At 37.0% G+C, this 21886-nt stretch overlaps 2 protein-coding genes across 7 annotated transcripts in view; one reads left to right on the top strand and one right to left on the bottom strand.

The window, feature by feature from the left end:
• PlexA (plexin A) overlaps nucleotides 1–13137 on the top strand; it is a 137370-nt gene extending 124233 nt beyond the window's left edge. For all 3 annotated transcript variants that reach the window (XM_089170966.1, XM_089170965.1, XM_015334911.2), the window contains 9 exons: nucleotides 5957–6688; nucleotides 6768–6893; nucleotides 6988–7449; nucleotides 7539–9217; nucleotides 9310–9523; nucleotides 9622–9805; nucleotides 9917–10627; nucleotides 10708–10853; nucleotides 10932–13137. In XM_089170966.1, the coding sequence (XP_089027092.1) occupies nucleotides 5957–6688; nucleotides 6768–6893; nucleotides 6988–7449; nucleotides 7539–9217; nucleotides 9310–9523; nucleotides 9622–9805; nucleotides 9917–10627; nucleotides 10708–10853; nucleotides 10932–11105 (4428 nt within the window). In that variant the 3' untranslated portion in view covers nucleotides 11106–13137. The remainder of the gene's footprint in view (nucleotides 1–5956; nucleotides 6689–6767; nucleotides 6894–6987; nucleotides 7450–7538; nucleotides 9218–9309; nucleotides 9524–9621; nucleotides 9806–9916; nucleotides 10628–10707; nucleotides 10854–10931) is intronic.
• A 3893-nt stretch (nucleotides 13138–17030) lies between these two features.
• LOC107072797 (patched domain-containing protein 3) lies at nucleotides 17031–21793 on the bottom strand. 4 transcript variants are annotated; one of them, XM_015333058.2, is made up of 10 exons: nucleotides 21601–21793; nucleotides 20953–21079; nucleotides 20597–20843; nucleotides 20440–20522; nucleotides 19924–20368; nucleotides 19243–19497; nucleotides 18854–19156; nucleotides 18216–18780; nucleotides 17670–18152; nucleotides 17031–17586 (listed from the first exon to the last, which is right to left on the bottom strand). In XM_015333058.2, exons 2-10 carry the CDS (start codon nucleotides 21051–21053, stop codon nucleotides 17180–17182), a joined length of 2889 nt encoding a protein of 962 aa, XP_015188544.1. In that variant the 5' UTR covers nucleotides 21054–21079; nucleotides 21601–21793; the 3' UTR covers nucleotides 17031–17179. The 4 variants fall into 4 exon arrangements, with proteins under 4 accessions (XP_015188544.1, XP_015188505.1, XP_015188535.1 ...); XM_015333019.2 differs by having other exon boundaries at nucleotides 20953–21167; nucleotides 21601–21742; XM_015333049.2 differs by lacking the exon at nucleotides 21601–21793 and adding an exon at nucleotides 21265–21406 and having other exon boundaries at nucleotides 20953–21167.
• Nucleotides 21794–21886: the final 93 nt, after the last annotated feature.

Genomic DNA, 21886 nt, shown 5'->3' with positions numbered 1-21886 from the left:
TTATTTTTTTTTTTCAACAGGATTAAAGATAATAATTCATAGAATAGCCGCATATATACGTAGATGTTTGTAAGCTTGTAAAATTGAATGAACATCTATTGTACTTTTGCCTACGTCATTGGGTCATCGGAACCTTCCAGTTAAAGGGTAATGGGCGATAGAGGAAGTATATTTATGTAGGGTGAACTTAAGAGGGTAGGTAGCGAGATACGCTTGTGAGCTTGTGAGCTTGGGAGAATCATCGAGAGGAGTGCGAACAAAACGGAGAAACAGCCAATATCCCTGTCGATTGTTTCAGTCGTACCGAATGGAAACATACAACGGAATGAGAATAGTATCTGAAACAGCTACTACCAAGGAGAACTAGAAGTAATAGAGAATCTAGGAGATAGGATTGTTCGCTAGGCGATGCAATTACGATAAATTCAAAGCAAAAACGTTTCCTATCTTTTCCTATCTTTTCCTACCGTCTTTTTATTCCATTTGCCGAATATATTTAAACATTCATACATATTTTCGTTATAAACTGTTTGTATCATAAAAGAAAAATTGGACGTGGTAATCAATCGCATTATTGAGAAGATCCCAAAGACAAACGGATTACGATAAGTAATTATTGACTTTTGCATCATCGAAGGATAAAGTCCTATGCAAATAGTTTCTCCGGTTTGGGGTAAATCTTTGGAGAAAAGGAGAAAGAAAATACGCGCGTTAGTGTAGAGATAGAAGGATAAACGTTTGATACCTATTTACTCTTATACTCTTGTATACGCATAGTTTGAGAGTGTTGGCCGGCGGCCCTAAGGCTTTGCACGTGTGTACCAAGCGTAAATCGCACTAGGTTTTCTTTCAAGTTGGGAGTCTATAAATACAGGACGCGGTCGTTTAGAAAAGTCTGGCGTTAACTCGTTCGTCGGTTTCATTTGCAAAATGCCACTCGGGAGAGTTTAAACTGGTCGAGAACAATCGACAGGTCGTGGTCCTAGCATCGATCTCGATCCGATAGATCAGATTTAGAACGAACGAGCGAACGAGCGAGCAAGCAAACGGACGAACTCGTTAAAGCTCGTTTTCAAGCCTTTGATAAATTCCGAGGATAAATGGTGGAAGGCAAACTTCGTCGATCAACGCGGATAGAACTGTGTTGTTAATTTCTAATCACGTTTTCCGCATCGCTTTTCACTCACTGTAACGAATGCGAACTCATACTGCAACAGGGTATGCGAAAAAACTACAACTTGGGTGATTTTCAAAATCAATTAATCTTTTTTCCAAACTTTTACTGACTCGTAATAAGGCTTAAAACAGAAATTAGCTTAGAAATAGTATTCTACAAAGAGTAATTGATTTTAAGAATCGCTTGGAACTTTTGGTCCTCGCTGACTATGTATACTATGTACCTATATTTATTTTCTCTCTCTTTGGAAACAATAAAAATAAATAAGGTAGAGCGCGCGTTAATTCGAAGTCACGCCACGGCTTTTAACAGAAGCAATAAATTTTCCTGCTAGCTCTCTCTCTCCCTCTCCCTCTCCCTCTCCCTCTCCCTCTCCCTCTCCCTCTCCCTCTCGGTATGTACAACGAAACTCGCTGGAAACTCGTTCGGAAGCGATTTGCATCGACGTTAGCACAGGCTGGTACTGACGCGCATTTGGACTCTTTCTCTCTTGGAAAGAAGACTCGATGAAAGAGGAGAGGTCAGTATCGACAGCCCTTCCTTTTCCTCCTGAACTCGTTAGTTTCAGATCGAGAGGACGAATGCGAAGTAAAGTACGATTTATTAGGGAGACGAGGGAAAACAAGAAGAAGTAGTAGGAGAAAAAAAGAGAGCAAAAAAAAAGATCCGATTAGCTTCCACTCTCAAAGTAGGACCTCCTCCGGCTCCCCCTCCGACTCCCCCTCTTTCTCTCTTATTATGTCTATTCTTTTCTTTTTCATTTTTTATTTTCCTCGAAATCCCTTTTCCATCGAACGACCAGCCCTCCTCCCTCCCTCCCTCCCTCCCTACCCCATGCCTTCGCCATTCGAAGAGTCAAGTCGAAGTTTCGAATTAATTGGCTCGCGTTGGAAAAATGTCGATTGTATTAATTTCACTCTCGATCTTGTTCAGTTCTATTCTCTCCCTTTCTATTTCCAAGCTCTCGTCGAACGATCATCAAGGCCGCGTAGTTTAATTAGCGTTCGCCAAGTAGGAGAGCTATTTTTTTTTTCTCTTTCTCGATGGCGACTCGCTCGATGATTCAACAGCAATTAATCTCAGATGTGACGTTAGAAAGGAAAACGAAACGGAACGGATACCACCGGTGCTTCGAAAAGATGAGCAAAAAGGAACAACTTTTCCTACCTATCTCCATCTTTCCAACCAATCAAATTTACAATGCTCTCTCTCTCTCTCTCTCTTTCTCTTTTTTTTCTTTCAAGTTTTTTCTAGAAAAAAGAAGATGGGGTAGGGAATATCGTGTACCAGTATATGGAAGAAAAAAGAATATTTAAAAATCACTCCATATTCTGCCATTGTTTTCCAACCTTTTCCTATATGTATATGCAAGAGTGTAGTAAACCTCAATCGCGAAACGAACATAGCTCGATATAACAATGTGCGCGAATATCGACTAGCACGCACGAAAAAAATAGCTTGCATTGTCGTTTCAATACCGAACACGATAGTCCACGAATCTTTTTATCTTTTTTTTTTCCTTTTTTTTCCTTTTCTATTTTCCTATTCTAATCTCAGCCAACCTCCCTCTGCTAAATATCTATATCCATGATAAAATTGTGTGCATGTTTGTGTGTGGTTAGGTGTAACATAGTACAACACCATGAAGAGAATGGAAATCCTTTATATAGCATCGATAGCCATATTGTTTGCCTAAAATTTCGATAAAAACGAAAGATCTTCGTTCAGATTTTCATTGAAAACTTTGCACTTGTTATTTTTCGTTTTTCGAGCACATTTTCTTTGAATTTGATCGTAACAGCTGTGGCATATCCAATAATATCGGCCAAAAGTCACGTACTTTTTGCACGCATAAGACAGCGCGAAGATGATCGTCCTTGTTTCTCGATCGAAAAGCCATTGCATAAATCATCGAGTAATACATACTCTTTTCCTACCTATCCTCGCGGCATTGGCTTGTCACGAATGATGCCGCACACAGCAGGACATTTTGACGGAACGCGAGAATGTGCCATGTGGAACGTTGACGTTTTCACTTGAAAATATCATTTTTCAGTGGAAATGAGCGTTTTTCTTCTTTCTTCTTCTTTGTAATAGAAATATTTGCTTTGACAATACTGATTTGGATAGAATGATCAGCTATTGGAAATGAACGTAGTTTTCGTTCGATAACGCTGTTGACGTTATCTCCAAATGATCGTAACGACAAAGGGGAAATCACACAATATATAAACATAGGATAGAATCGTTCCACGTCGCTACGCTATAATTCTATCGATCATCATTTACACGGTAAATATTCAAATATCAGGATTTACCTAATTAACAGGTCAATCGGTATTTATCTAGATAATATGGGTGGTTTCTCTGTAACTCTGTACAGTCGTACAGTTTGCGAATTGTGCGAATTATGTGTACCGAATCCGAGCATCGTATAAACTCTGTCTACTTAAGATCGGAAAAAAAATCATCACATCACTCATTATTATTTTCTAAACATCTTGTACAATCTTGAATCGTGTAGATTCTCTCGATGACAAAGGTAAGAAAGAAATTTTATGGGACACCCTGTATATGATCGTCATTATTATTATCCTCATCATTATCATCGGCAGCTTCATCAGCATGATCATCCTCATCGTCGTCGTCATCGTATTTCTTTCATCCCGAAGCTTCCAGTGGTTTTTCTCGTCTTCTTTACTCCTCCCTCGGATTTCTTCGTTCCTCTCATCCAGCAATGGCAGAAGCAGCAACGTCTTGCAAGTATTTGTGACCCTAGATATAACCTCCGCCTCGACGGAGCCTCGACAGAGCCTCGGTATGGCCATTAAGAAGCTTTGTGTGTAACGTGCAGGTTCACCGAGAAGGTACTCCTTACCCATCCACATTCACGTTCTCATCTTGTGTACTCTCTCTCTCTTTCTACCTTACTCCGACGAGGACACAAAGTTTACAAGCACGTTCAGCGAACGCACAACACGGGATAAGGAGACGAAACTACCGAAGTTTTCTTTACTCGACGGATAGCACGATTAACCGGCAGGATGGCGCCGCGATACTAATCATCCTCGTTATTCTCTACCATGGAGAATGCAACCAAAGAAGCTACCGAACAAGTACAAGTAGAAGAAGAAAAAAAAACAAAAAGACAAACTTCACTTTTTTTTCAACTTTTTTCTTCCTACCAAATCGCTGCATGATATCGCAAAATCAACTACTTTATTTTTCAATAGTTCATTGAAACGAACGCGGAATAATGCGAACAAATTTCTATTCCCAATTAAGCGGCTCGCGATCGTTCCTTTCATATATTTCTATGAAATTCTGATAAATATTTACCCTTGCCTCTACTGTAGGGGAAATTGGCCGCCTTGGCTAACAAGCAATATCACAATTGTTCATAAAATAACACTTTGTTTATTTAAGTATAAAATATTGAGAAAATAGCGACGCATCGATTCAACCCGATAAAATAACTCCGCGTATAATAATAATTATTATTAATTAAGTAAACGCGCATAATTTAATATGGAAATAAACAAATTCAATACTTTTGCAAAAAGTTATGAATAAAAAATAAATGAAATAAGTTAAAAGCGACGAGTTCTCGTGATGTAATAAAACTCATAGGTTCTCATCAAATGTAATTTCGTTCTGGATCAGGAAACGCACCGAGAAAGAAAATAAAATCAAATGAAATAAAAGAAAAGACCGAACTACTATCGTCTCTGACCGATGAGAGCAACTCCATCCTTGTTTTTTCTTCAAGAATTTTCCATCACCGTCCGTTTCATTTCCTCTTCGCTCTTTGTTTCCGTCAGTTTAGAAAACTACAACTTTAAAATCGATCAGAGTTGTGTGGCATTACTTCGCTCAGAGTCTCGTTTTTCGATTTACTTCTCCTTTTACCCAACTATAATTAACGTTCCAACGATAACAAAATAAAATTAATTTATTTGAAAAAGAAAATGACACTTGGAGTCTTTGCAAATTCGTACAATCGTGGTCAATTTGAAAATTTGTTTGTCAAAAGAAAATAGCAAGAAGAAGAGAATTGGTGTCGTGAGTTGTTGCGTACCCTCATAGATTACTGTCATTATCATTCAGGTAAGAAGCGCGGTCTGACCTTTTTATTAAAATCACGAGTAATTCTACCTAGTATATAGAAGAAAAAGAGGGAGAGAGAATTCTCTCTCTTCTGTCGTCATCTTGGAAACACGCTCTCCGAGATTTAATTTGCAACCCTCTCCTCGTAGCCTCCCATGAAGCAACCCCATCCTCCTTTTAACCGCGACCACGAATGAGACTCTCGCGGTAAAGTCCAAGGAAATGAAGCACTGCGACGATGCTGCACCTGGATTGTGAAGAGAGACGAGAAGTAGTCGTTACGACACGACGTCTCTTCCTAACGTAAATGAAAAAGAGAATAGTAGTGAAGAAGAAAAGGGGAAGGAAAGTATAGTCTACTTCGTGGACTATCCCGTCGACTATGCCGTCCGTCGACTATCCCGTACTCCGGACAATTTCAGACAATTCAAGCAAATAAATAACGGTGTCGCATGAAGATTTCATTTCGTCTCGCGATTATGTCGCCATGTAAATAGGAATCTTCATTTTGTTCTTTCCCCTTCAGAGATATTTGCTAGTATAAAATCGAGTCAATTAGTTTGACAGGGAAACGATCAACTGCGAATAAAACCAAAGTCATCTCGATCCAATCTCTGTATGAAGATGAAAAGACAACAAAGTAAATGACTCGTATATCCTTCTGTTTCACAGGTGGTGGTGGAGAGTTCGAGTTTAGCCCTAGAGTATGGCGACCTGGAGATCGACCCTGATTCACCCGTGAACCCGGACTTGCTCTTCGACTCGCAACTAATGCACCTGTACGTACTCACGAGGCAGACAGTCTCGAAGGTTAAAGTGCAGGAGTGTTCGGTTTACAAGACTTGCTGGGATTGCTTGGGTGCAAAGGATCCTTACTGTGGTTGGTGTTCGTTGGAAAATAAGTGCAATTTACGAAGCGACTGTCAAGATGCTGCGAAAGATCCACTTTATTGGATACCTTACAAAAGTGGTAGATGTACTACAATAACATCGGTAACACCGGATCAACTTCAGCGTACAACGGCAAGGACTTTGGAATTGGTTATCGATAATCTTCCAACTTTATCAGGCCAATTTCTTTGCGCTTTCTCGGCATTAGATAAAACGCTGATAACTAATGCTTCGAGAAAACCATACGGAGTTAATTGCACTACCCCAAGAACTGATCTCTTGCCATCCATACCACCTGGAAAACATCACTTTACTGCTAAACTTTCGGTCCGAATGACCAATGGGCCTGATCTCGTTGCAACCGATTTCACATTTTTCGATTGCAATACTTATAGCTCTTGCACTCAATGCGTATCATCGGATTTCCCTTGCGATTGGTGCGTAGATGGGCACAGATGTACTCACGATACGGCTGAGAATTGTCGCAACGATATACTCGTCACTGGTATCAACGTAAGTACCACCAGAATCAAATTTCATTTTCCATATAAATATACATATATTCTGTATCTGTATTCATATGCTTTCGTAGAGAATGGGCCCAAGTTATAGAAGTGGACCAGGTTTCTGTCCGACCATCAATTCTACGGACTCGCAAGAGATTCTTGTGTCTTCTGGTATTAAGAAAGCTATACGAGTGAAAGTACATATCATAGGGGTGAGTAGTAGTTACGCTTGAATTAGGAATTTTTTTGTTCAGACCGGTGATGTATTAACGTTTACAATTTCATAATTAAAATATATATTTTCAGCAATTCATCATTCAAACGCGATTCGTTTGTCAATTCAATATCGAAGGTCGAGTAACCAGTGTAAACGCGAGACTCCTAGCTGACACGATTTACTGCGATGAGACAGAATTTTCGTACACTTCTCGTGCTCCGAATATCACAGTACCATTTGCGGTAATCTGGGGTGGCTCGAAACCTTTGGATAATCCGGACAACATTCACTTGGTGATATACAGATGTCGCGATATGGCAGACAACTGCGGTATGTGTTTAGCCCTGGCACAGAAATACGGCTGCGGATGGTGTCAGTTTTCGGACAAATGCGAAGTCAAGGATCAGTGCGATCGTGGTACGGGTCCGTGGCTGGATAGAAATCAAACTTGCCCAAATCCGGTAATACATTCGTTCGAGCCACAAATGGGACCATGGGAGGGTAACACCAACATCACGATACGTGGTATCAATCTTGGAAAAGAATTCAAGGTATTACGAATGTTGTATTTATTGTAGAAATGATATTGTGCGAATGGAAGTTATAAGTTTTAATACGTTATATGATTGAATTTTATCAGGATATCTACAGTGGAGTGACGGTCGCGGGAATAGTGTGCCAACCATACGAAAAATTATACATTCGTACGAAACAAATAATCTGCCGCGTTGATGGTCCTGGTGATTTAAAAGACAGACGAGGTCCTGTAATCGTAAAGATCGAGGATTTCACGGGTAAATCGACGACCGACTACGAGTTCGTAGATCCAAAAATCATTTCTATAACACCCAAGTATGGACCGTTAAGCGGCGGAACGGTTATCAAAATAACTGGTCAATATATGAACGCTGGTAGCAAAATTCGTGCTTATATCGACAAACTTCCTTGTTCGATAATAAGCACAGAACCTAACGAAGCCCTTTGCGTGACCACTGCCAGCGACAAGAAGAGAAGCGGCAGGTTGAACATGACCTTTGACGGTGGCCATCGTCTTTACGAAGGTTTCTTCGAATACGTAGATGATCCGACGATCAAAAGTGTCGAGAGTGGCGTGGAGGGTCAGGTAAAGATACCCAAGGGTATACCAGCCGGTGGTATAAAGATCTCGGTTACTGGAAAAAATCTAGGCTACATTCAAAGCCCGCAAATGTACGTGTATTACGATGAAAAGATGTTCGTGTCGGAATGCAAAGTGATCAGTCAGGAACGTATGATATGCAAGTCACCTACGATTGAAATCCCTGAAAACGTGATCTTAGATGCTGAAAAGCCTCAACCCTTGCAATATGGTTTTAGAATGGATAACGTAACTATTGTACAGAACCTCACGCAGCTCGGTTTCAATTCATTCCTTCTCTATCCCAATCCGATTTACGACGTCTTCGAGGAGGAGGTGAAGTATTACAAGAGCGATTACCTCACGATCAACGGTCAACATCTAGATCGAGCTTGTCAAGAGTCCGACGTGGTAGTACAAATTGGTAATTCCTTCTGCAACGTAACCTCCTTGTCGAGGCAACAATTGACCTGTCGACCACCATTAACCCAACCACCGGCGTTGGACTCCGAAGGACTTCCTAACAAGCAAGAATTACCAGAGGTGATAGTGATCGTAGGCGGTACGCTTCGTTATAACATTGGAAAGCTCAGTTATGCTTTGCCAGCTGGCTTGAATGGTCCACTATCAAAGCCAGCCCTAATCGGTGTCATAGCTGCGATCATTATACTAGTATTCGTCTTCATAGCATTCCTTATAGCTTATAGACGTAAATCGACTGAGAGTAACAGAGTTTTGAAGAACATGCAAGAACAAATGGATATTCTAGAGCTTCGCGTAGCCGCCGAATGTAAGGAAGCCTTTGCTGAATTACAAACGGAGATGACTGATCTGACCGGCGATTTAACCAGTGGTGGTATACCCTTCCTCGATTATCGCACTTATGCTATGATGATACTCTTCCCAAGCGACGACAATAGCCCAGTACTTCAATGGGATAGACCAGAATTGGGACACAAAGATAAAGGTCTACGTTTGTTTGGTCAATTAATTATGAACAAAACCTTTCTTTTACTTTTTGTAAGAACTTTGGAAAGTAATCGATACTTTTCGATGAGGGACAGAGTAAATGTGGCTAGTCTCATCATGGTCACGCTTCAAAGTAAGATGGAATATTGCACGGATATTTTAAAAACCCTTTTAGCAGATCTCATCGAGAAGTGCACGGAAGGAAAGAGCCATCCGAAATTGTTTTTAAGAAGGTAAGAATAATTCAAGTTTGCATTACTAATTTTCATAATATTTTCTTACTAATATTCTTAATTTGACGAAACTTTTGTTGTTTTCCCAATAGAACGGAAAGCGTCGCGGAAAAGATGTTGTCAGCTTGGTTCACCTTCCTCTTGTACAAATTTATGCGCGAATGTGCTGGCGAGCCATTGTACGTACTCTTCCGAGCTGTAAAGCAGCAAGTCGATAAAGGTCCGGTCGATGCCATCACGTCCGAAGCACGTTACTCCTTATCCGAAGAGAAATTGATCAGACAGTCTATCGACTTTAAACCAATGGTAAAAACACCTAACTCTTCCCTGTTCATATTATAAGAGATAGATCGCGAGTATCGACTTGACTTTTTTTTTTCATCTTCTTGTTTATTCTTCTTTAGACCGTTTACGTCTCCATATCACAACAAACTGCTTACGTTGGTGGAATCGATCCAAATACGGAGAACGTACCTGTTAAGGTTCTCGACTGCGACACGATATCTCAAGTTAAAGAGAAGGCTTTGGATACCATTTACAGAGCTACGCCTTACAGCCAAAGACCTAGGAAAGATGATTTAGATCTCGGTAAGATCATCCTCTCCTTAACAAAAAAAGTTTTCTTTCATGCCTACGTACCGGTGTAGCAGTAACTTACTCTCTCTCTTACTCTCTCTCTTTCTCTCGCTTTAATATTAGAATGGCGAACCGGAGCATCTGGCAGATTGATCCTATACGACGAGGACACGACAACTAAGACGGAAGGAGAATGGAAAAAACGGAATACTTTGAATCACTACAGGGTACCGGACTCGGCCTCGCTAAATTTAGTTTCTAAGCAATCGTCCATTTACAATCTTTCGATTCTTTCCGAAAAGACGGATAAATCTCACAAATACGAGACGCTAAATCTGAGTAAATTCAGTTCAGCAAGTCCACCTCTTTCGCGTGCGACGTCGCCATTGAATCAAAATCACGATGGTGGTATGAAGTGTTGGCATCTGGTGAAACATCACGATACGGATGCACGAAAAGAAGGTGATCGTGGTAACAAAATGGTCTCTGAGATCTATCTAACGAGGTTACTCGCCACCAAGGGTACTCTTCAGAAATTCGTAGATGATCTCTTCGAGACTATATTTAGCACCGCTCATCGAGGATCGGCGCTTCCTCTTGCTATTAAATATATGTTCGACTTTATGGACGACCAAGCGCTTCAACATGGCATATCCGACCCCGAAGTGGTCCATACATGGAAGAGTAATTCCTTGCCTCTAAGGTTTTGGGTTAATCTAATTAAAAATCCAAATTTCATCTTTGACATACATAAATCGAATATAGTCGACTCGTGTTTATCCGTTGTGGCACAGACCTTTATGGACAGTTGTTCCACATCGGATCATAGATTAGGTTTGTTAAACGCTCATTTTTTGCTTTCGCTTCAAACAACAATTCACTGTATAATCATTTGTCGTCTATCTTTTTTTTAGGTAAGGACTCCCCGAGTTCGAAATTGCTTTATGCGAAAGACATTCCATCATATAAAGAGTGGGTAGAACGTTACTACTCCGATATCAAAGTGATGCCAGCCATATCCGACCAAGACATGAACGCTATGCTTGCCGAAGAATCGAGGGTATTGCTTAAATTCCTATTTTCTTTCAATATTTTTTTTCTATAACTTTAAATCAATTTTTTTTCTTTTCTCTCTTAGTTACATACAACGGAATTCAACACGAATTGTGCCCTATACGAACTTTACACATACGCGGGTAAATACAACGAACAACTGATAGTTACTTTAGAAGAAGACGAGTTCTCACAGAAGCAAAGATTAGCATACAAGCTCGAGCAGGTCCACAATATAATGGCGGCGGACAACCCCTGATGCACCATGAATTCGATGAAACATACATCGAAGCCCGCTCGTCAGGAGTTACCTTGTTGAACGCGCTCAAGATTAGCCGTTCTTGTTTTTTCAACGCAGAAAACAAGAAAGAAAGAAAGAAAGAAAATGCAAGAAACAGAGAGAGAGAGAGAGAGAGGGAAAGTAAAAAAGAGTTTATCAATAAAGTATAGAAAGAACTGGCCTACAGTGAGATCGGATCGATCGTGCCTCGAATTTTCTTCGTGTGAACGACCATTAAGCTTTTGCAGAAGAAAACTAAACGGGTTTTACGATCGAGAACGTATCGCGAACTCTACGAACACTCTAGTTCAAGGAACTTCAAATACAAATGCAACAACAACAAAATAATAATTATAATAATAATAATAATAATAATAATAATAACTATAATAATAATAATAATAATAATAATAATAATATTAATAATAATAATAAAAATAATAATAATAAATATTAATAATAATAATAATAATAATAATAATAATAATAAACAATAATAATAATATTAATAATAATAATAATAATATTAATTATATTAAAATAAAAAAAAGGGACAGAGAATAAAGTGATGTATTGCGACAAGGTAATTAAAAAAAAAAGTTCTCTTCTGACGAATGGAAAATAAAGAAGGGTAAAAATATGAGAAGATAAAAAACTGGTCGCCGATCGAAAGGTGTGCATGAAGAAAGGAGGTGTGTGTGTGTGCGACGATTGATCGATGTATGCCTTCGTTGCTAACTGTACATAGAAAGTAACCAAAATTACGATTAATCGTTTATATATACATATAACATATATATATATATATATATATATAGTAATCGTAAGTCGCGATGTGCGCATTTGTCGCATCTCTATCAGCGGTGACCGAGGTGCGTGTGTTGTGCCGATAAAAAAAAAAAAATAAAAACCACGAAAATAAAGAAGAAGAAGAAGGGGAAGAGGAAAAATGAAAGAAGAAAAAAAGAAATGGTTTCTTTTCTAACGATCATTTGTTGGTCCTCAATAGTGGCGTGGACCATCGATTAGGATTTTAAACGAACGTAAAATTAATATATGAAAATGAAGATGAAAAATGCAAATGAAAATGAATAAAAATAAATAAATACATAAATAGACAGTTTAGCGATTAAGCGTGCGAACGAGTTCGCCAATCGATCTGTCCGATCGATTCGAATTCGATCGATCAACTATATTTGTAAATGTGTTTAAAAATCGCGCGCGCGCGTCGACCAACTAATTCCGTTCGATAATTAGATTGGTCGACGATTTTTAAACGAAAAAAAAAAAGAGAAACATTTCCATCCACCGCTATAAAAAAAAAAAAAAAAAAAAAATATTAGCCGAAAAAGTAATCACTTCATCTTGTTTTGTATTCTCTCTTGTTTTTTTTATATAAGTTTCTCTTTTATATCATTTTTTTATTCTTTATATTTTATCGACAATTGTCAGAAATAAACGACGTGAATTTTAAGAAAAAGTAATACGATAATTAATTAATTTCATTCATTCATTCATTCGTTCGCTCGTTCGCTCGTTCATTCATTAATTCATTGATTCATTGATTTATGGTTTTATATATAAATATACATATATACGAGAATAAAAAGAGGTGAAGAAAAAGAAGAATTAAAAATGGAAAAAAAAAAAATAAAATTGACGATTAATTAAACGATATGGGTATATACATTGGATGGTATGTCGTATGTATATGTGTAAATATATACACTTTATACTGGCGCGAGCGTGCGTGTACGTATACGCAATATCCGTGAGAGAGGGGAAGATCGTGCGTACGTGTTGGTGGTAATTGCGTGTCGAGATTTCGCACGCGAATCTTTTTCTTCTTGTATCAAACTAAAATCATATAATAAAAGAACAAAAATTACATTAAAATAAAATAAAATAAAAATAAAACATGCCATACTGCGCGTACGCACGTGTCGCGACGAGCGTATTATTTATACTTACATGCATTCGAGAAAAGGAAAGAGAGAGAGAGAGAGAGAGAGAGAGAGAAAAACGAAAGCGTAAGCGTAAACGTAAGCGAAAGTGAAAAACGAAAGAGACAGAGACAGATGAGATAAAAAGAAGAAAAAAATGAGAAAAAAAGAAAAAGAAAGAAAAAATGAAAAAAGAAATGAGATGTGTCGTGGATAAAAACAGACTGTGCATTAGTTAGTAAGTATTAATCTAAATGAATATGGCCGCGCGCGAGGCCAGCTCGATGTGACGGTTGTGTTGAGTGTGCGTGCTTCCCCCTCCTTGGTCTCCAAGTTCATCGTTCCATTTTATCATTAATCGTTCGTGCCCTCTCATCGTTGTAATCCCTACCCTATTATCAAAACACATACACGCGTATACACGTAATTACATACATACGCAAAGAGTCAAAAAGTACCTTATCTACTTTACCCCACCCCCAAGTCCCCCGCTCGACAAAACAAAAACCACTTTCTTTACTCCTCTCTCTCCTCTTTCTCTTGCTCTTGCTCTCTCTCTCTCTCTCTATCTATCTCATCGCATCGCTCATAAAATATATGTTTCCTCACCGTTTTCTCTCTATCATTCCTCACTTTCGATCGCGTGGTGCTACCCTAGCACACCTCTTTCGCACCCCCACACCATTCTATCGATTCATCCATTTATTCATCCATCCATTCATTCATTCATTCATCCAAACCATCTCGATCCCCCTCTCAAAAAACCCCTTGTAATGCTTCAACGCCTCCGTCGTCATGTTGTTGTCATTCTTAATTATTGTAATATATAATGAATAACGATCATTGTTGAGTATTGTCTGATTGTAATACATTGATATTGAATTGATATGAATTGATAATCATTAATTAAAAAAGCGTAATATTAAACTTTGTGGATGTAGCTAATAATTGGTGTGACCGAAAGAATGAGAGATTATGTTTTGTTATGTATGCATGAAAGTATGCGTGAAAGGAAGAAAGAAAGGAAGAAAGAAAGGTAATGTTTGAAAGAGAGAAAAAAAAAGTCGCTACAATGCGATCAGACGAGATACAAAAAATCATGATAAATCGTCCGAGGTGTGAATATGTTTGTATGTTTGTCTCTATATGGATGTGTTTGTTTGTTCGTTCATTCGTTAGTGTATGTTTCTTGTGTGTGATTTTAAAACAGGTGATGATAATGAGATGCTGAGTGCGCGTCCTGTGCGTCAATTCAATGTGAAGTTGTTCGTGGAGAACTAAATATTTATTGGCTGGAAAAAAAGTACTAACGAAAGAATACAAAATCACTGATGAAGAAGAAGAAGAAGAATAATAATAAACGATTTAGAAGGTAAGGAAAAAAGTAATCAAACAAATACTTACATCAATGAACGAAACGCGGGAAATATTGATAAGAAGTTGCTCGGAATGGGGAGAAAAATGGAAAAGCGCTAAGAGATGCGCAACGGACAGGGTAAAAATAAACAGAAAACAAAATAAAAATAAACAGCGAGATATGAAGAGAGGTATCGAGAATGAATATTTTGATAATGGAGGACGAAGTCTGGAAAGGCGATGATAATATCGAAGGCTAGATGTGGGAGAAGACAATGAACTAATAAAGACGAAAGAAAAAAAAGACAAGAGAGAGAGGGAGAGAGAAAGGTCGTTAAAGAGAACAGTAATCGTGTTAACCCTTTACACTTAACAAATATGACGTCTATATAAAATAATAAAATGTCTATACACAATAATGGTGAATTTTTTTTCATTCGTATCATTTATCTGTCATTTCTTATCTCAACAAGTGTAAAGGTTTAATGTCAGAGTTTTCGGATTATTTGTACGATTTGCTTGAATCGCGATTAAAAAATAAAAGAGGAAGAAAGAGAGAGAGGAAGGGAGGGAGGGAGAGAGAGAGGGAGAGAGATAAAATTCAAATCAGGCTTTAATCCCTGAACTCTTTCGATCGTCGTTACTCTGTGAAATATCGAGGATTTTGTAAGAATGATGGGAAGGGCTGAGGGGAATTAAAGGGCATATATCTTCCTTCGCACACGTCGACTTCAAAATGGTACTAATAAACCCAAAGTGCCTCTGGTAGATTTTGGGGCATAAGCTTCACTAATAAAGATTACATAAGCGTTTTATCTTATAAATAAAAAGGAGAATAAAACTGAATGGAGGGGAAACAAAAAAAAGCAAGGGAAAGGAAGAAAGATGGTGGGATGGACTAATCTAGCAAAGAAAGGAAAAGAGAGAGAGAGAGAGAGATGAAAGAGAACGAACGAATATTAAAGAATTAATTTTATCGGAGGAAGAATTTAAACAGAACGTATGTATATACGTAAGTAAATATGTACGTCGAATAAGAGACTCTTTAGATAGGCATAACATATAGTCGGTAGTATAGTTTCTATGTCAATGGTCTCGTCTGCTGCCCTGAGTGTCTTTCCCAGATGGTATACACGATATATCTCCAGGATATGCATATTATTCCTTGAAGAAAAAAAACAATACCACCGTATATCTTGACGAATAGCATGCCCTCTTCTTATCCCTCAAACTTTCCAACTCTTTAACCTTCGATCTTTCTTGTAATAATGAAGCTATTGCATTTGTCATGCAATGCAACTATTCATCTCGACTCTCTTTCTCTCTCTTTGTTTCACCTCGCATTAAATCAGTTTCATCGTATGATAGGTCTTGTTTTGCCACATCGACTCCCTCCTCCTCCTCTCCCTCTCTTAACATTATCAACCCCAGTACCAAATCCCCCAGTCCTCTAAATCGGCATGTTTTGCTAAATAAAATATTATCATTGTATCATCGATGGTTCCTCATTAATTATGAAATATACGAGTCCCCACAATTTGTAAGAGATTTCGAGTATTAAGAAGATCTGTGTATGTATGCGTGTGTATGCGTGTTGTGCGTATGTCTCTCTGTGCGTGTGCGTATTTATCTGTATGTTCGTCGTCGTAACGCGTGGCTTTGCCATCAACGTCCCTAAATTTCCTACCACTCTTATTTCTCCTACACCGATCGGTTTCCTGACGATATCTGGGATGACGGGTTCAACTACCCCGCGCGTTGTCACGTCTAACATAAGTTATGCTCTGATGAATGTGTACGATTGAATTTAGAAACGTGAGCGCCTCTCCGAGTGTTTGATGTTTCTTCGAGTGTATACTACATCTGTCTGTGCTGTGCTGTGTATGACTGTGTATATCTGTGAAGTATAATTTTCTTTCTTCTTTATCTTCTTTCTCTCCTCTCTCTCTCTCTATCTCTCTCTCTCGCTCTCGCTCTCGCTCTCCTTAACTTTACAACAAAGAAGAAGAAAAATAAAATAGATTATCAACGATAAAGATAAGAGTGAGGGAAGGGTGGGGAGAGAGGAAATATATTGAGAGAAAGAGATAGAGAAATGACGTGAAAAAGAATCGAGCGAATGTTTTTAGACTGTGCAAGACTGAGAGAAACAGCGGAAGGAGCAGACCGATCGCATCCATCCATGGTCGCTCCCTCGCCGCTCATTTTTACGTCATAAACATTAATTACGATTATACATATTGAGAGATGCAAGAAGTAAGAAGATAAAACGGAAAGAAAAAACAAATAAAAAATGTGGAAAGAAAAGAATGCATTCAGCAGGAAGAACACAATTACGTTACGTTTATAATAGTCATGTTCCTTTCCAATCGATAATTATTACAAATAATAAATCTCTATATCAATCCTTGCTACAATATTATTTTGTACTTGTTTTATTATAATATCTTAATATATTATATATAAATATATTATAAATAATACCGTTTTTAAGTTATCCGACTTTTATTATTATTACGATTATTATTATTATTATTATTATTATTATTATTATTATTATTATTATTATTTTTGTATAAATGTGTGATTAATAGTACGAATAGTGTAATAATTTTGTATGTTTATTGAACCAAAAATAAATATTATTGATAAAGAAAAAAATAGGGCGCAGTGCAAAAATTTACAGCTTTGGTGAATCTATAAAAAAAAAAAAACACACAAAGATATTTTATCATTATGTAAAATATAATGAAATTAATTTTCCGTTTCCGTGTTCAACGGCTTATCAGCTTCTTCGTCCATTACCCTCGTCGCATCGGAATCATTTGAACGTCGCTTGTCATTATGTCGAAGACTACGTGGACCCACCGTACTCAATACGATGGGTAGGAGCAACAAACCATGCCAAAGGCCAAATAATATTACTAAGAAGAATATTTTAAAAAACGCACGGAACACATAGGCATCCGAAAAAGCTAACATCGAGAGAGCTAACAATGTTGAGCCAGCACCATATGCCACAGCAGCTCCAATGTGTTTTACTGCGATCAATGCTCTTATTTTACGATCTTGATTGTTATTTTCCTTTGACGAGGCATTCAGAAAAGCATGTGCCACGTGTGCGGCATAATCCACACTCAAACCAACCGCTAACTCTAAACCTGTTTAAATCATATTAACGATAAATGTTTTATTCCTTACCTTAAATATACAATCCAATTCCGTATTAAAAACAGCAACTCACCTATACATGAAACTATGTCTATTGTCAATCCCCAGAAATACATAAATCCACAAACATTAAGAAGCGTCAGAAGTACGCACAACAAGATCCAGAAACATGTTTGAGGTTCTGCTATCAGAACCGCGGTAGTACCCATTACACAAATAAGTGCTAGAATAATATTTCGCAAGACTTCCTGTGCAATCAATTTATCAGTCACCCAAGTACTAAATACTTTACTCCAAACCGTCACGAATCCATTGATCCCAGTTTCTCTCGCAATTTGTTTAGTATCGTCCATCGCTGGAATCCATTGGTGAGGACCGGTAAATTTGATAAAAAAGAATTCCATAGTCGCAATTAAAATCCGAGGTGCGTCTTCTCCGCACTTGAGTTTTCCATCGAAGTGAAAGTTCATTTGATATTTTCCACCCATACGACTAAAGAGAAATTTCGATAAATATCGTTGAAAATCTTCCTTTTTGATTTTGTTCGTTGTTAAATCTAAAAATAAATCAAAACTATATTAATAAATTCTATATCATTCGCGAATATCTTCAGATTTACCTGCTTGATAAAATGTCTGCACAAAATGTGCAAAATCCTCTGGCCAAGAATCGACCTTCTCCACTGATGATAAATTCTTCAAATTTGAAGCAAGCGTCATTATTTTCGAGAATTCAGACGGATAATCAATGTCACCAATAAAAACGTAAGCACTGTGACCTCTATGAGAAAAGTATTGATTCCTTGCAACTATGTAGTTGCTCAAATGAGAATCTTTTGGTAAAAACCATATTGGATCAAACCATTGTTCCAATTGATACGAGCCAATTGCACCTACCGATGCTGCTATTATCGTGATCAGTAGAATAGATAACTTTCCAGGTACAGTTAGAACGATCTTTGAATAGAAGCGATCTATTAATTTTGTAGAGAATGTTTCGTTGGGATCGACAATTTTGGAAACATAATTTTCATGAACTATACAAGGTATTAAACCATTTCTTTTCTGTTGGATACGTTTCGCATCCAAGGTAAAAAAAGCGACGAAAAATGTGATTTGTAATAAAAACGTGACGAGAACTCCGACTGCAGCGTAAATACAAAATGATTGGAGCGATGGTAATATCTGAAAATTAATTATGCACAAATATTAATTATACATTAATATTTATAATCATAAAAATGATGAATGCATATACCGTTGATGCACCGATAATGAATGCAACGACATCGGTAAACGATGTGATGCAAATAGCAGAACCCGCATGACCCAATGCTAGACCTATCCTTTCATGTAATGCTTTTTTTCTATTTTCTTCGAGCGAATGTATTTGCTTCCAAGAAGCCATCATTACGAACAAATCGTCTATTCCAAGACCCAGTAACATAAATGGTAAGGATGTATGTACTGGACCATAAGGAATTCCAATTGCTGAACATACACCAATGGATATTATAAAGGCACCACCAACGCAAAGTAATCCAGTCACGGTAAGGCAAAACTATTTCAAATTAAAATATCAACATAGTACATATGTGTGAAACTATTTGTATAAGTTTAGATTTATTATAGAACTATTATAATTACCCTCCATTCTACCCAGTTGAAATTAGAAAGAATCAATTGAACGTAAAAGAACATCAACAATATTCCTATTGCTAATTTGTCTATGTCTTGAAACAAGGTAGATGAACTAATGTCTCCAAAACTTCTACCTGCTTCATAAAATAATCCCAACGTCTCATTTCGATAATGATTATTATTCCAATTTTGTAATTCTATTGAAGCTTTTTTTAGAGTAAGCAGAAATCCTGATTCCCACCTCAAGGCTTCTTCCGTCGCCTGAGCATAAATTATTATTGAGAATGAAAATCTTATTACTAATTATCTTTTTCTATTAATTTATATGATGCCTATCTAATTCCCGACAACCAATAATTAAGTCAAGACAGACTATTACGAATATTATGTATACTTGTAGTTAGTTTTTATTTCAACTACATATTATATAAAGACTAATTATTAACACTTTGAGAAAAACGAATATGTGATTCACCTTGTTTTTGTCCATCCTTTATTTCTACAATTTTTTGTTTAACTTCAATAGAAAAGAATAAAGATTTGATTCTTAATATTTACGTAATTATATATATATATATATATATATATATATATATATATATATATATGTATATATATATATATGTATATATATGCAAAAACATAATGTATACGCATCATTAAAAATGACATAGAGACTTACCTTACCCAATCAGCTGTTCCAGCATCATTTCCAGATGTGTCCATGTTTATGTTTGAAAAATTAACGCGCACCATGAACTGCGTTTTAAGTGCTTTGGCTGATACAATTCTCCCATCATGATCTCTTGTAACGTCGCCTAGGAGATCGGTGAAATTCATAGGATGACCAAGAGTGGGGCTGACTTTAACAGTATTTATCCTCATAATGATATCTTCTTTTGTTTGATTGTTGATCTTATTACTGTCATATTCCCAAAGATCAAGTATGTTATACATAAAACAAGCTCTCGGTAAACTATCATATATGCTGCAATATAGTCCACTATCCGCATGCACAGCCGGTTCAAATACTATTTCATTTAAATCTAAAGAAGGTTCTTCTTCGAAGAACTCATTATCCAAATAATTCGTACTCCTTCTATTTCGGATATGACCCTTTATTGAAGGTATTCTGTTAACAAAGCAGAAGTTGTAATGTTGTTTTATTGTTTGCTGCTCTTTAGATAATATATAATAACTTACTTAAAGCAAACATCTGTCCACGAAATAGGTGCATGTATACCAGGAACTTTAGTCAATACCACTTGTTTTATGATTTCATTTAACTGAAAATAATGCGTGTCAATGTATTCAACTTATCTTGAATAATGTAGACAAATGAACATAGTATTATAAATACTTTAACGAGTATCTCTGCTTGCAAGATGTCGTCTCCAGTTAAAATGATATTCTGTACTCTTTGTCCTTCTCCAAAGTTCGATAAAAACCACTCTGTGTCGTGAACGAAATCAGAGTTTGGAGGAATCCAAAGTTTCAGTGGATTCTTTTCTTGTCGAAACCAATACAATCCACTAAGACAAAATATTATAATTATAACGCTTCCTATTAACCATCTCTGTGGTTGTAAAGCTATTCTCGATCCCAAACTGAAAGAAGCAAATTAAATCATTTTCCAACAGTGTACTCATCATTCATTCTAACCAGTGTTTGTAGTACTACAACGTGCTATGAATATTTAACTAGATTTCAACTTACGCATAAAAAAATCGCTCAACTCCTTCTGATATACGTTCTGGTATGTGACGCATGGTATTCATAAAAGATCTTTTCTTAGCAATTCTTTCTTGTATCTCCATTTTTCTTCTTAAATACAAGACCTTGCCTTTGGCAAAAAAAAAAAACAATCTTCTTTTATAATCTTTTGTTATATCTGGCTCATTGAAGTTTTGGAGTACTGCCTAATACTAGTACTAAAAGTAAAACAATATCACAATGATAGAATAAAAAATATATTTATACAAAAGAAAATTTGCAAACTTGAACCTTATCAATTGACATTATCATAACCTCTGCAGTTAAATTTACGTGATGAAAAAACTTGTATCACTTGAACAATCAATAGAGTTGATAATTTCAAAGATTCAATTGGAGATCTTTGGACATTTTTGACAGAAAATTGATGATTCATCTGGATCATCTTAGTACTAAGAAAAGATTATATATATATATATTCACAGACAAGTTATAAATGATTGCAAACTTTCATTTGACCGGCTATTTCTATCTTCTTCTCTCTCTCTCCCTTTAATTCTTTGATAGAGGGAAATTGGAGCAAAGCTACGCACACGCGCTTTTGCGTAAAGAAAAAAAAAAAAAAAGAAATATAATAAAAAGTTGACTTACACTCATAGAGTATCCTTAACAGAGAGAGCGTTCTGTTATTGAAAAATAATAAATTATATTTTATCGAAAATGAAATCAGTAATATTTGCAGAATGATATACAACACTTTTACAACACATGAAATGGCAACAATGCGAGCTCCGTTTGATAACTTTTATTGAATGCCTTTTTCGATGAAACACGACGTTAACAGTGCTCTCAGAAAATCTCAAATGACTGTTCTTCTTTCATAGACCGATTGATAATTGACTCTCTACGAGTTTTATTTTTATTTCAGTTGAGCAAT

This window comes from Polistes dominula, unplaced genomic scaffold (assembly GCF_049000335.1).
Source record: "Polistes dominula isolate Pdom_NZ unplaced genomic scaffold, Pdom_raw_medaka contig_31, whole genome shotgun sequence".
NCBI lineage: Eukaryota > Metazoa > Arthropoda > Insecta > Hymenoptera > Vespidae > Polistes > Polistes dominula.
Note: the sequence above shows the minus strand (reverse complement) of the source record. Positions and strands in the feature narration are given on the sequence as shown.